The sequence below is a fragment of the Rattus rattus genome, chromosome 2, assembly GCF_011064425.1.
Source record: "Rattus rattus isolate New Zealand chromosome 2, Rrattus_CSIRO_v1, whole genome shotgun sequence".
NCBI classification, from domain to species: domain Eukaryota; kingdom Metazoa; phylum Chordata; class Mammalia; order Rodentia; family Muridae; genus Rattus; species Rattus rattus.
Window position 1 is genome coordinate 57295561 of NC_046155.1, and position 13580 is coordinate 57309140.

Below are 13580 nucleotides of genomic sequence, written 5' to 3' on the forward strand. Positions count from 1 at the left end.
CATACCAAGTGCTGTCAGGCTCCCAAGTGAGGGTGGCACTGTGAGGGTGGCACTGTGGCTCCAGGGTGAGCCAGTCACCCTCAGAGGCAAGACTCTCCCATAGCTGGTGACCAGCCATCAAGGGTTCACCAACGTCGTAGACATTCACGGCCTCTCTGATGGTTGATATTGACGCCCAGCTTGACAAGACCTGGAATTACCCAGGAGACAATCATTAGGCAAGACCGTGGGGGAAATTTCTGGCAATAATTGGTGTGGGTGGATCCATCTTACTGCAGGAGGCCCCTCTCATGGGCAGGAGTCCTAGGCTGACTAAACTGCAGACAGGGAGCCAAGCACCAAGATCCATCTCCCTGCTTCCTGACAGGGCTGTGTGAGCCTCTGCCTCACGCTCCTGCGACGGTGACATCATGCCTTCCCCTCTGTGACCAGGCTGTACTCAAACCTGGAGCCAAAATAAACCCTGCCATCTTTGAAGTGCCTCTGTCAGGTGTTTTGCACTGGCTCTGAGAAAAGTAACAATACAGCCAGCCCCTACCGTCATAGACAACTGTCCCAGCCATCTTCAGAGAGGTCTGTCCCTGTCCCCAGCAGAGCTGGCTTTTAGCTGCCTTGAGAGTCAGGTTTTGGTCTTTAATCTTGGTCCCAGCCAGGGCAGGCACGTCAATGCCTTAGATGTTTCCTTGTCCTCTGTCATCATAAAATCTCTCAAGAGGGGGCTGGAGAGATGGCTCAGTGGTTAAGGGCACTGACTGCTCTTCCAGAGGTCCTGAGTTAATTCCCAGCAACCACACGGTGGCTCACAACCATCTGTAATGGGATCTGATGCCCTCTTCTGGTGTGGCTGAAGGCAGTGATGGCGTTCGAAAATACATAAAGTAAATAAATCTTAAAACAAAAGACCTCTCAAGAGACATTATACCCAACTTTCTCAGGAGGCACACTTCTGATATCAAGTTAGTAGCCATATATGTGATTTTTTCCTTCCGAAAGAGTCACCGAGTCAGCCTGATCCGCAGCAGATGGTAAAGTGGCCCCGTGAGTTTAAGCACCATAGGCTGTGTTCAGTGCCCACAGTCTTACCCAACGCAGCTCCCAGAGCTCAGCTTGTTCAAGGCCAAGGGCAGATGATCCTCCACTCACGATCCCCCATCCGGGACCGTTTCCTCTACTCTCCCCCTTCCTCTGTGCAGTGAGAATCTGGCTTTCTGTATGAAGCTGCCAAAAATAGATTTGCTTTTCTAGGGATAAAGTAAGAGGCAGGAAGTTACAGAAAGAGGCGAACCGTTAAGAAGGGAAGGAGGGTAGATGCACCTTAGCTGTCTGCAGAAGCCCTGGGCATCAGTCTTCAGGGCGTATCCAAAGATGGGCCACTGTCGTCGAGGGACAGGACTTGGTCATTTGTATATACTGCACTGTGCTCTGAGCTGTTCCCAGGAAGTCCATGCAAGCTTCGCGGTCTCAGCTCGCACTCCCCAGCCCACAGGAAGGCTTCAGCAGCCAATGTGTGACCTGCAAAGGGTTCATATCTTATTTTTAGACTGGAAAAAGAAGGAGGTGCAGAAGGTCAGTTTCTTAGGCTGTGCAGCCCTGGGTCTTCCTAGGGTGTAGTCTCTGAGTGGGTAGGACAAGGGTGGAGTCTCAGGAGGAAAATCAGACAGGGGGAGGGCACGGTATCTCCTTGGCTTTGGTGGAATAAAGATGGCCCCACAAGTCAGCGTGGCAGCTCACCCCTGTAACCTCAGTACTTAGAAAGCTAAGGCAGGAGGATTGGTTTGGGTCAGAGGCATGCAGGACGTTGAGACTGTCTTCCAGGTTTGTTGAGACAAACCGTCCTTTCAGAGTGTTTTTCAAGCTTAGGGGCTGACTCTTTATAGTTCTGCTTTGACGCTTCCATTCAGGTCACATGACCAGGTGAGTTTAAAGATGGCCACCTCATTCGGCTAGTCTTTCTTTTCACTCATTTCTTCATTGGGCCTGTGCACTGGGGCCTATGTGTGCCAGGCTCTGAAAGGTAGTGGCTAGAAGAGCCCAGCTGAGTTAGGGTCCTCAGGTTGCTCATGGGGCCCAATGGCTCACTGTTAGGAAGTTAGAGGAAGCACGCAGGGCATGGCTGCTCTGTGATGTCTTCAGCTTGCCTTCGGGAAGAGTTCCAGGAAAAATGGGGGGTGCAACACTTGGCTGCTCTCCACTGCACCCCTCTTCCTCTTAAAATACAGCTCGAGGAAGGTCCAGCCCCTGGAAGGGGAATTTTGTGGGTCAGAGTTTGTCCAGATGTTCTTGGTGTTGCTATGAGGGTATTTGGAATGACATCATTTAACTGCCCAGAGTAAAGTGGGTGCCTCTGTAACATAGATGGGCCTGCTTTAGTCAGCTGAAGGCTGACCAGGGCAAACAGCTGACCCTTCTCTGAGAGGAAACAAATCCATCCTGCTGGCCTTTCAGCTGGGACATGGTTTTTGGTTTGGGTTTTGTTTCTTCCGTTTGCATTCAGACGGAAATATCAGCTCTTCTTGGGTCTTGGGCCATGTCCTTCAGACAGGAGCTACCCAGCTAGATCTCTGGATGTGGGGAATCCATTAGGTTTTTTTAAATCGTGAGCCAAATCCTTGAAAAAAAAAACAAAACTCTGACTATGTGTGCTGAGTACCCTGCTTGATGTACTGGAGAACCCCGGTTAATGTAGTTCACGAGCAAAACCGGGGTTCTGAGCCCAGTGTCCTCTGGGAGTGCTCACAGGGCATCGATCGCCATGAAAGGTCAGATGGGCATTTGCTTCCTCCTACATGGCGGGAGCTGCCTACCAACCCTCCCACAGGAGTGACCTGCGAGTGAAGCAGAACTGGTGTACCAGCAGAATGGTAGGGAAGCTGGGTGGTCATTCTGCTTGCATGGGAAGCACAGAGACCCTCCTTCCAGCTTTTAGGAGACTTTCTTAGTACAACTTTACGTTACATTCACCTGCCGGAGGGAGGGGGGGGGATGGTCAGAGAGAAAAGAGCTAGAATGATCTCAGCATAGCATCCTCTACTCTGGACCAGGTCCAGGGCCTCTGCTCAAGTCGGTGCCCATGAGGGTTGCAGAGTTGTGCACATAGATCTGCTCCATCTGGAGACCCTCCCTAGGCCTGCTGGTCTCAGTCCCTTAGGATTTGCACACAGGACAGCTATGGGTCCTTGAAGAGCAGAAAGGTCACCAGATTGTTTTTCTGCAGCCTTCAGGAAAGATCAAGGAAGGAGGGAGGGAGGGAAGGAGGAGGAGGGGGGGAGGAAGGGGATGGCTGAATCTCAGAGGATCATGAACAGGAAGTTGTCCAGTTTTATTTTAGGGGCATTTTGCATAAAATGTGTAACTCTGGTGAGTTCCAGAAGCCTGCTAAATAAATGATGCTCCCATGTACGGTGGCCTCATTTGACATGGAGGCACAGCTTGTAACTTCCTGCCTGAACAGGCTGTAGAGAATAATAACCCTATCAGGAGAAACCTAGGTGCATGCATCACTCCCAGCCAGGGCATCTGGGACTCCATGACAGCCCGGTAGAACGTGTAACTGGCCTGGCCATCTTTCTCATCCGTGGACCAAGTCTCTTGGGAGGTTTTCCTGGCAGATTGCAAGGACCGAGGCGCTGAGTAGTTGGGGTAAACAGCCACTTCTGTGGGCTCCCCGGAGAGCAGTTCAGTCGTCCACACCTCCTGAGTGGATTTCACAATTCCAGAAGGGCTTTAAAATTTAGCTCCCACCGGGCAGTTTTAGCTCCCGGAGGAGTACGTGGGGTAGCGTACTGCAGGCATGCACACATTTCAGGACACCCAGGGCCCTCCTACAGAATGCCCATGTTCAGCCAGAGACCAGGGCCAGGAGAGCGCCCCAGGAGGCTGACTGGAGGAGGGGTTCAATCACTCCCTCAGCAGCTGCCTCCTGAGCAACTGAGACCTGCTGCAGAGTGAGAAGACCTCCCTGTTGTCCTCGGGGAGTGCAGGGCCCAGTGCAGAGGCTCAGTGCGTCTGTACCAACTCCACACAGTCAGAGACAGACTGAACTGCTGGGCAGCAGTGCTAGTGTCACTGGTGGATTGGGTGTGGACCGGTTTCCAAGGTCTGGTGTCTCATGCAAGATAGAAAGGCAGAGTCACAAAGCAGCCAGAAAGCTTTACTCAAAAGCAAACACTGAGAAGGAACATCCTCTTAAGACTCACAGTGGGGCGTGCCCAGATGAAGACACATTTGATGACTAGGAGGTAGTTTTCATGGTTCTCTATTTTCCCGCAGATGAAGCCTTGTGCCTGTTTCTCTACTGTGCATATCCCTTCCCATAAAGCATTTGGTTTTTAAGTCATATACACAACCCAGTTAGGCGTAGGGGTAAGATGGTAAATACGGGAACATCTCTAAACGTTCACTTTGAGGACATAGCCTTGAACCCCATGTACCCCAAACTAGTCCAGGTCAGATTGCCATTCTACTTGCTGTGCCCAGACATAGCAAGTGAGCTGAATCTAAGTGTGATGGTCCTTACAGTGAAAACTTACTCCATTGTTACAAGCTGCTCAGCTCTCATGCACACACACGGCCCAAACCTGGTGGAGTCCCAGGTTGCTAACCTATCCCCTATGCATGCCTGCCTCACCAGAAGAGACAAGCTGCATTTGTAGGCAGCTCTGAGCAGCTGTGTGCTGGGAGTGAAACTCCCGTCCTCTGTAAGATCAGCAAGTGCCCTTTGCTGTGCAGTCATCTCCCCAGGACCCCAGAAGTGTCATTTCAATGTTAGGCTTTGAGAGGAAGTCTGTCTCACTAATAGCCACACACTGACCCAGGATTTATCTCCCAGGACTCATGCCCTTGAGTACAATTTCCATATAAAGATTTCATGGGTCCAAGAGCTTGGCATAATAGGTAAGGGGCACGTTGTAAGCATGAGTATCTAAATTGGGATCCCTAGAACCCCTGTAAGAGCCAGACATGGCAACCTTGCCTATGTCCCCACTACTAGGGAGGGGGTGGAGACAGATGCATCCCCGGAGCTCTCGGCCAGCCTGGCTGATACTGAGCTCCAGATTCAATGAGAGCCTGGCTCCAAAAGGAGAGGGGGAGGGCAATGGAGGAGGACACCTGAAGCTGACATCCAGCCTCTGTGTATTACACACACATGCACATACACACATGCGAACATATGCACACACTACACACACATACATACAAACACACATATGCACCACATACAACATACACATACACACACATACACACATGCAAATACATGAATATACCACATGCAGAGACATACACACCACACACATATACACAGCATACACACATATACACACACATACCATACATGCACCACATAAACACACATACACATACCACACATACACACATACATCAATACACATTACACACACACATACACATACATCAACACACATTATACATATATACACCTGCCACACATACATACACATACACACATCACAAACACATACACATACATCACACACATACACTATACACACACCACACATGCACATACACACACATGCAAACACACACACACATGCAAACACATACGTACACCACACACACATACCACACATACACATACATACCACACACACACCACACACACACATACACATACCACACACACACAGACACACAGACACACAGACACACACACACACACACACACACACAGAGTTTCCTCTGACTCAGGAGTCTTGCTTAGGATGTCAGGGTCATAGTCAATGGATGAACGAGACCTTGGGTGAAGATATTTCTCCACTCCCATCCCTATACCTCCTGTTGTGGTTCAGGACCATTGAGGCTCTGTCTGATGCAAATTCCAACCGGCCAGTTACATCCCAGTGGGACATGGAAACAGTTTTGTAGCATTAAAGTTCCTTGCCTGACTTTTCTTGGTCCTCAGGTTCCACCCAGGGCTCGATCCCATCACCTTGGTTCCATTTCTAGTGTGATTTCCAGAAGCCTGTACCCAGGGTCCCAGGAAGTCGACACACTGAGCCTCCCCCTTCCCTCTCACCCCTTGCTGGTGAAGCTGACTCTGGGCATCTGTAATCCCAAGAGGCCCTTGGTGCTTAGAAACCCAGAAAAGGATTGCTGGGCACACGAGCTGCCCTTCGGCAGGGGAGCCCTGCCCTGTTTACTTTGGATTTCTGCTTCTGGGGACCCCAGGACTCAGGCTCAACAGATTCGACATCCCTGTGGTACCCCATCCCCGTGCTGACCCCATCCTATCTCAGGGGCACCTTTGCCTTTCAGCTGTCCCTGCATGCTGAGGGTGTGTGGTCTGACCTGGGGAGGAGGTGGACCTGGGGCAGAGGCTCTTAACCATTTCACAGGGAGCAGAAGATCCTTCATGCCTAAGACCATCATCTAAGGGCAGCCATGCCCATTTGCCCGTGGACCAGGCTAGTGAGCACCACTGTTGCCTATGTAGTTGGCCATAGCTGGGGGAACGAGGCCATAGGGAAGGGGCGCAGAACACGGGTGCGGGTTTTGAAACCAGCCGTCCTGAGGTGTTGTGTTCCCAGAGAAGCACACGGTGCATCCAGAATGAAGACTTTCCTTCTCCTATCTGGTTGGTGCAGATGTTATTAATGACATTTCTTTGGACTGGGATGTCCATGGACAACCCCAGGCAATGTGTTATCTGATAGCGTCCCTCCCAGGGGTCGAAGAGATGGTGCCTAAAACCAGAGGAGGAAAAGTTTGTCAAAGGGCCAGGCCCAGACCTCTCCCGTGTAATGTCTGCACTCCAAGGAGGAGAGTTGTTGTGATTTAAGGATCCTGACCTATGCTGACATTGGGGGAGTTTCAGTTGAAGAAATGCCTCAGTAAGATCGGGCTGTAGGCAAGCCTGTTGGGCATTTTTTTTTTCTTTCTTTTTTTTTTTTTGGAGCTGGGGACCGAACCCAGGGCCTTGCGCTTGCTAGGCAAGTGCTCTACCACTGAGCTAAATCCCCAACCCCTGTTGGGCATTTTTTAAATTAGTGATTGACAGAGGGTGGTCCTGCTCTTTATGGGTGATGCCACCCCTGGGCTGGTGGACCTGGGTTCTATAAGAAAGCAGGCTGAGCAAGCCATGGAGAGCAACGCAGTCAGCAGCACTCCTCCATGTCCTCTACATCAGCTCTTGCCTGACTCCCTTTGATGATGAACTGGAATGTAGAAGTCTAAGACACTTAAGCCCTTTGTCATCACAGCAACAGTAGCCCTATAACTAGGACTGTGGTGGTGTCTTATCTCAGCAATAGAAAAGTAACTAAGGCGGTACCTTTAGTTACATGAAAGGCGCTCCCCTCTCCCCTCAGCTCCTAGCCCCTCCTTCTGTGAATATATGGCACAGGACACTTTCTGTCTGCTAAACTCCTGGTATAGAGTGAGGGTAGGAATGGGGGACTTTCTCCAAGCAGGCGTGGCATGGAGACAGATCTTCTGGTTTCCTTGGAAACAGCAGAAAAACAGCACATGGTGATAGGAGCGAGCCCTGCTGCTAGCGGCCAAGAGAACCCCGTGCGCCAGGCACAGCCTCTGCAGGAAGAGCACCCCCAACTATCCCTACCCCCCCCAACCCTCTGCTCTGGCCAGGGCTCCTGAAGTGCAGTTATAGACCAGGGCTCATGTCTCTGAGTAATCACAGGAAGGACGCCCTTGGGACCTCCAAGTCTGGAGGGTACGTGACTGGGTCATGGGACAGAAACACTTCTGCCTCTTGCCAGCCAAGGAAGAGCCCAGACACCATCAGCAGATGGAGTTACATATGGAAACCTAGGGCTGTGACTGTCATAATAGTGAGAATATGGAGAAACCGGGCTGTATCTGTGGGTACAGTCTCTCTCTCTCTCTCTCTCTCTCTCTCTCTCTCTCTCACACACACACACACACACACACACACACACACACACACACACACACACACACACACACAAAGTCCTGGCTTCGTTGCTAGCACCACGTCAAACTGATGTGGTGACATGAACACTCACAATCCCAGAGCAGCACTTGTGAGGTCGACACAGGAAGATTAGACGCCTTGGTCATGCTTGACTACCTAGCAAGATTGAGGTCAGCCCAGGATCCCCTTCTCCATATAGACAGACAGACAGACAGACAGACAGACAGATAGATAGATAAATAATAAAATATTATATGATGAACTACTGAAAGAATAAAGGCATTGGTTAAAACCTCCAGCTGACCACCCACCCTCACTCTAGGAGTTAAGGGGCGTGCGTCCTCTGGGAGCCACTCTCACACGTCAGGCAGTGGCAGGAGCTCAAGCACACCGGTGACATCAGGAGGGTTGTCACATGCTTGCCTACCCGAGGCTCACCTACACTCTGATCTGCACAGTCTTTGTCAGGAGGCGTGCCACCCTTGTCACAGGGAACGGGTCCACCTGTCCTCTCTCTGAGATGGTTTCAGAGTGTTGGGGCCTTTGTGATTCTGTCTTCCAGCCGCTTGTGTAGTAACCCCATGGTCCATCATCGTCTCCTCACCGCTTCCAAGGTGCTCTTCAGTTCCGATCTGGACAAGCCCCAAGGGCCAGAGGCCCTGCAGCCAGGATTCCCTAAGAGTCCTGTGCATGAAGGGACTTTGAGAGCTCAATATCCGATCGCCCCTAGTATTAATTTTGGCAGACACCTATGGAGGGACTCCCTTCCCCCCCGAGTCCCCAAACAAGCCAAGCTTATTACTCAGATCCTCCCGTGAGCATTCCGACCTCAGGACAAGGTGTGCTGTCCTCCCAGCAGACCTGCCCAGGGAGTCCCCAGGTCCCAGCTTCTGTCTCTGTCTTCCAGGCGGGCCTGGCCTCCCCGGAGAACTCGGAGCAGCTCATCATCGCGTTGGAGCCCGAGGCAGCCTCCATCTACTGCCGAAAGCTGCGGCTGCACCAGATGATAGAGCTGAGCAGCAAGGCGGTGGTCAATGGGTACAGCGCCAGTGACACAGTAGGAGCGGGGTTTGCACAGGGTACCTCTGCTCTCTCTCTCCCTCCCTCTGCTCGCCCCTTCCCCCAGCTCCCAGTTGTTAGTCAGCTGAGGTGATGACACTAAAGACCCTCTAGCTGTGAGGGCCAGGCTGCTCTGCCAGGAGGGTGGGTCTTAAGCTCCTCTTTCTGTGATGTTTCTGTCTGGCCCCTGAGAAGACTTCCCCATACACTAAGCATTGGCTACCCCAGCTTGTCACCCCTTGGGGACATCTCTCTAAGAACCTGAGGGTGGCCTGAGAGTGGTTCTTAGCCTCACGTTTTTACTAGGCTCTGAGCCTGCCTTGTATATTAACTGAGTTGCTCTAATCTAATTTGCCTGCTATTAATTCCTTCATTAACACTGTTGACTCGTTCCTGACTCACCCACTGGGCTAAGTGGGGGATGAGCTCATCCGGTGCTTTATACACACCAAGTGAGCCAATCTGTGCTGACCCAGGAGATGCACCCTTAGCTGAGGGAAGGAGCATTTGCTGGGTATTTTTAAGGAGCTTCGCCTCTTGAATAAGTCATCTACACAAATGGACTGTCTCGGTCCCCAAGACTGTTTGCTCCACTGCTTGCTCTGTCCGAGGGTCTATCCAGGGCTCCCAGGGTTGGGGGAGGTGATGTCATGGTCACAGCACCACTGAAAACCTGGGCAGTAACGGGGAACACCACTTGTGTTGGGGGGTGCTGCACTCCCTGGCTCTGAGTTCCGCTTAGCTCCTAGATGAGGACCTAGTGGGCAGAAAGGCGCCCTCTACCCATGTCCACCCCCAAGCAGCCCTGGAATGCCCAGGCCCATGCGAGGACAGGAAGAACATTAGTGAGTATTGCCTGGCCTAAGCTTAGACCTACCTTTTCCATGGTCCCCACACCAGAAGCCCGAGTCTGCCATTGCCAAGACCCCAGGCCCAGGCTCACCCCTGAGCGGATGCACTGTGTGTGCAGTTTTCTGCAGGTCTCTCCTCAGTCACCCTCAGACAGCTCTGTCCCAGGGGACACCCTTTCCTTTTAATCCCTAGGTGTGGTCCTTAGTTGTGACCAGGAGGTGGCAAGAGCTATGCTTGTCCCCCAGCTGCTGTATCTTATTTGCCACAGGCTATGTGCTAACACCTTAGATCCGTTTTTCCCACACCGAGTGCAAAGACTTTGCCTTAGGCCCAAGGGCTGGATTCGTCCTTATTCTTTCTCATCAATCCCTTGCCGAGGGATGCCTGGGCCAGCCTTTCCTCTAGGGAACTCGTGTTATCATTTCAAACACACAAAGACACATCTTTCTCCACAGTCTGATTTGAAAGAAGACCAGACTTGTACCTTAGAAGGTACCTCCTGGCTCATAAGCAGAGATTCCTATCGGGGTCTCTTGGCCCAGCACAGCTTCCACATACCTCAGTTTTCAGGAGGCATCTGCTGATTTCGAGTGAGAGCCTTCCTCAGGCGTTTCCGTGCCTCTAGGCTGCCTTGTCTCCCCTTTAATCTGCCACATCAGCCACTCCTGCTGCTATGTCTGTCCCACAGCTTGTGAATTTTGATGCAGTCATGTCTATTCTTACAGGGCCCTTCCTTTTGTTTTTTGTTTTTGTTTGTTTGTTTTTTTGAGCCTGCATTGTTGACCAACATGCTGTGGAGGGGCAGCAAGGATGGGGTTTAGGTGTCAGCCTTACATTGTGATTGGCCTGGCTCTCCCAGGGTGGGGACCTGGGGAACCTCAGGGAGCTCTGTTTCAGCACATCTGACATGCCCTGGCTCCTTCCTAATCACAGGCCCTTAGGCAGAGGCAGCTGCAGAGGGATGGAGCTGGCAGACGTTGAGCATCCACACTTAGGGTTTTCAGGGAACAATGTTTTACCCTTGATAGGTTTTAATGGGATCTATAAAAGGGACGTTTGTCCAATCTTGGGCTTAATCTACCTGTAAAACTGGAATAGTTCTTTGGGAAGTGGAAAGATGTTTTGCCAGGCCCTGCTCAGCTTTTTCTTTTAATGAATGACATTTTGTAGCTATCTAAATTGTTTTAGCCAGCTAGATCCTTGCAAGGTCCGAGGCGTTATTCCTTTTTGTTACTGCTGTGCCTAGGATCTGACTCCCGCCTCCTTGCATGCTAGGGAAGTATTCTATCTCTACTCTAACATAGTTCGCCTGCCCCCTGCGTGGGAAGTAGGAGAGAATCTAGGGTTTGGGGAAGCCTCCCAGGGTGTCCCTTTGACCATCCCAGCCCAGGCTCTGAAGAACTTGGAGCGAGCTATCTGGGCGTTTGCTGGTCTAATCCTGAGAGAAGTTGATTTTGCAAACAGTCTGCTTCTTACAGAAAGAGGCTAGAAGGTGGAGGGTGCTGTTGGATACTCACTAAGGAGGGATTCTCTGGCATTTCAGAAGTAGGGTAGCTCAGGGAGGGCAGATAAGGCAGCTGAGCCTTCCTCTATCCCCCCAACGGCTGCTGTAATAAACCACTCGTGAGAGTTATCATTCCCTAACCACTAGGTCTCATAGTAGGTGTTCTGCCTCTGGTGTCACCTACTGTGTGTGTACAGCTGCCACTCCAGATATGTGCTAGACAAGCAGGGTGCATTAGTGAAGCGGGAATCTAGGCCAGCCAGTGATATCCCCACTGTAGATCAGGAGACTGAGGTCCGAAGGGCTAAAGTGATTGGCCCGCTGCTTTTCTGGGCCCATGGCTCTGCCTTTTCAAACTTAGGGATTTCCGAGTCTTTTGGCTTCACCCCACTTTCCTCAGCTGAGCACAGGACAGTTATCTGTGCCCCGTCTGTCTCTCTGGCCGTCCAGTCACTGGGCACACAGGCAGAGGCTTCCCCACGTACCCGCTTTCCCGGGTGCTGGGCTCCCCCTAGGTTCAGATGTTACCTTGTGGGCGAAGCGCCACCATGTGGCAGAAGCGCACATTGTCTTCAACAGCTGCAGGAAGCGGCTCTCAATCCTTTAATCCTAGAGATTCCCGTGAGGAAGATGCGTCCAGCATTCCAAAGCACATTGATGGGAAAGAGTTTAACCCAGTGCACCTCGGGCTGCTGGGAAACTGGCCTATTTCACTAAGCCACTCCCCAGAAGAAAGTCTCCAGAGCCATGAATCTCGTCAGGGCTTCTTCACAGCCGGGCACCGGCAAAGATGAGGGTTTCTTTCCCGGGGAGCCAGGCACTGGCAAAGACTAGGGCAAAGACTAGGGCTTCTTTCCCTGGAGGGTCTGGTTTTCTGGTTTTTGATGCCAAGTCTATTAATCTCTTTGGCGAAGTGTCAGTAAACGTTCCATCCCCGAACCCGCTATGCCATTGTCTTCAATCGCTACAGATGACTGTCTGCTTTTTCATGCCTTCTTATGCTTGATCCTGTTTTTCTTTCTTTCTGTTGGCCACTAGCTAAGGAACACGTTCGGCGCAACCGACAGAGTCGGACCTTTTTGGTGGAGAATGTCATAGGAGAAATCTGGTCCGAGCTGGAGGAAGGTAGTGTCTTGGGATGTCCTTTGCCTCTGCACCTCATTACTCTTCTTCACCGCTCGCACAAGCGCTTTCGTTTTCATTCCGTTTGCTCTTTGGGAAAATGCTCAGGCGCTTTAAACGCCACTGGTTCAGGGACTGCCCTTCTGGGAGCCACAATTTTGCATGTCAGAAAGCCACAGAAATAGACTCTTCCCAAGGAAGATAAGGCTCCCAGTTCTGGAGGGAGTCTTGTGTTAACCACATGCCATGGGATGTGGTGGGGACACAGCCCTGTGTGACATGAATATTTGGTCTTCTAGAGTCTCTCACACAGCCGCTGCTTCATGCATGCTTAGCCCACCTTCCTGGACCAGTATGATTGGATTCTCTACTTATCGAATAAATTGCTACGCTGCTAATTAACAAAGCCCACCATGCAGATGAGCCATTGACGGTGCTCACTAAGCCAGGTTATCGTCCACCGCCTTGTTTGAAGGGGGACAGATGCCTGGTGTATCTTAAAGGTTGCTGTCTTCCATGCCAGGGGACAAGTACGTGGTGGTCGACAGCGGCGGAGGCACGGTAGACCTGACCGTCCATCAGATAAGGCTACCAGAGGGACACCTCAAGGAACTGTACAAAGCAACAGGTGAGACACCGCCTTGCTCCATAGCGTTCCCATCCCCCCCTCCGCCACTCTAGTCCGCCCACTTCAGATTTCTCTCAGCATCACAAGCATGTGGAAGCACGTGGACTGTGGGTGGTAGAGGGCCCTTCGTCTGTTTACGATTGGAGAGCAGAATGTATTTAAATGTCTTCCAAACCTCCACTTGAGTTCGGGCATCAAACTGGATAGCGGCTCTGTTTCTGAAGCTTTACCAGGATTTGCCTGTAGCTTGGTGCCACCTCTGACTGAATCTAAGGCCAGTTTTCGGCACCTGGAATAAGATCACCAAAACAAGGAACATGCCTTTTACCCTTGGGAGGGGAGGTGCCCTGAGGCAGGGCCATCAAGAGACTGCACAGGGCCTGAGGTCTGCCAATTCTCCAATCCTCAACTGTGGGTTTCCTGAGAAGGGATATTGTGATTTTTTTTTTGAAGTTAGTTATCTGTATTGATTTTATTTATAAAGAAAACTATTTAAATGG

The 13580-nt window shown here is 51.3% G+C and overlaps 1 protein-coding gene across 1 annotated transcript in view; it reads left to right on the forward strand.

The window, feature by feature from the left end:
- The window catches only part of Hspa12a (heat shock protein family A (Hsp70) member 12A), a 69876-nt gene that overhangs the window by 45383 nt on the left and 10913 nt on the right, over window positions 1-13580 (forward strand). The window contains exons 8-10 of the mRNA XM_032895033.1: window positions 8823-8994; window positions 12369-12455; window positions 12976-13080. Of these exons, the coding sequence (XP_032750924.1) occupies window positions 8823-8994; window positions 12369-12455; window positions 12976-13080 (364 nt within the window). The remainder of the gene's footprint in view (window positions 1-8822; window positions 8995-12368; window positions 12456-12975; window positions 13081-13580) is intronic.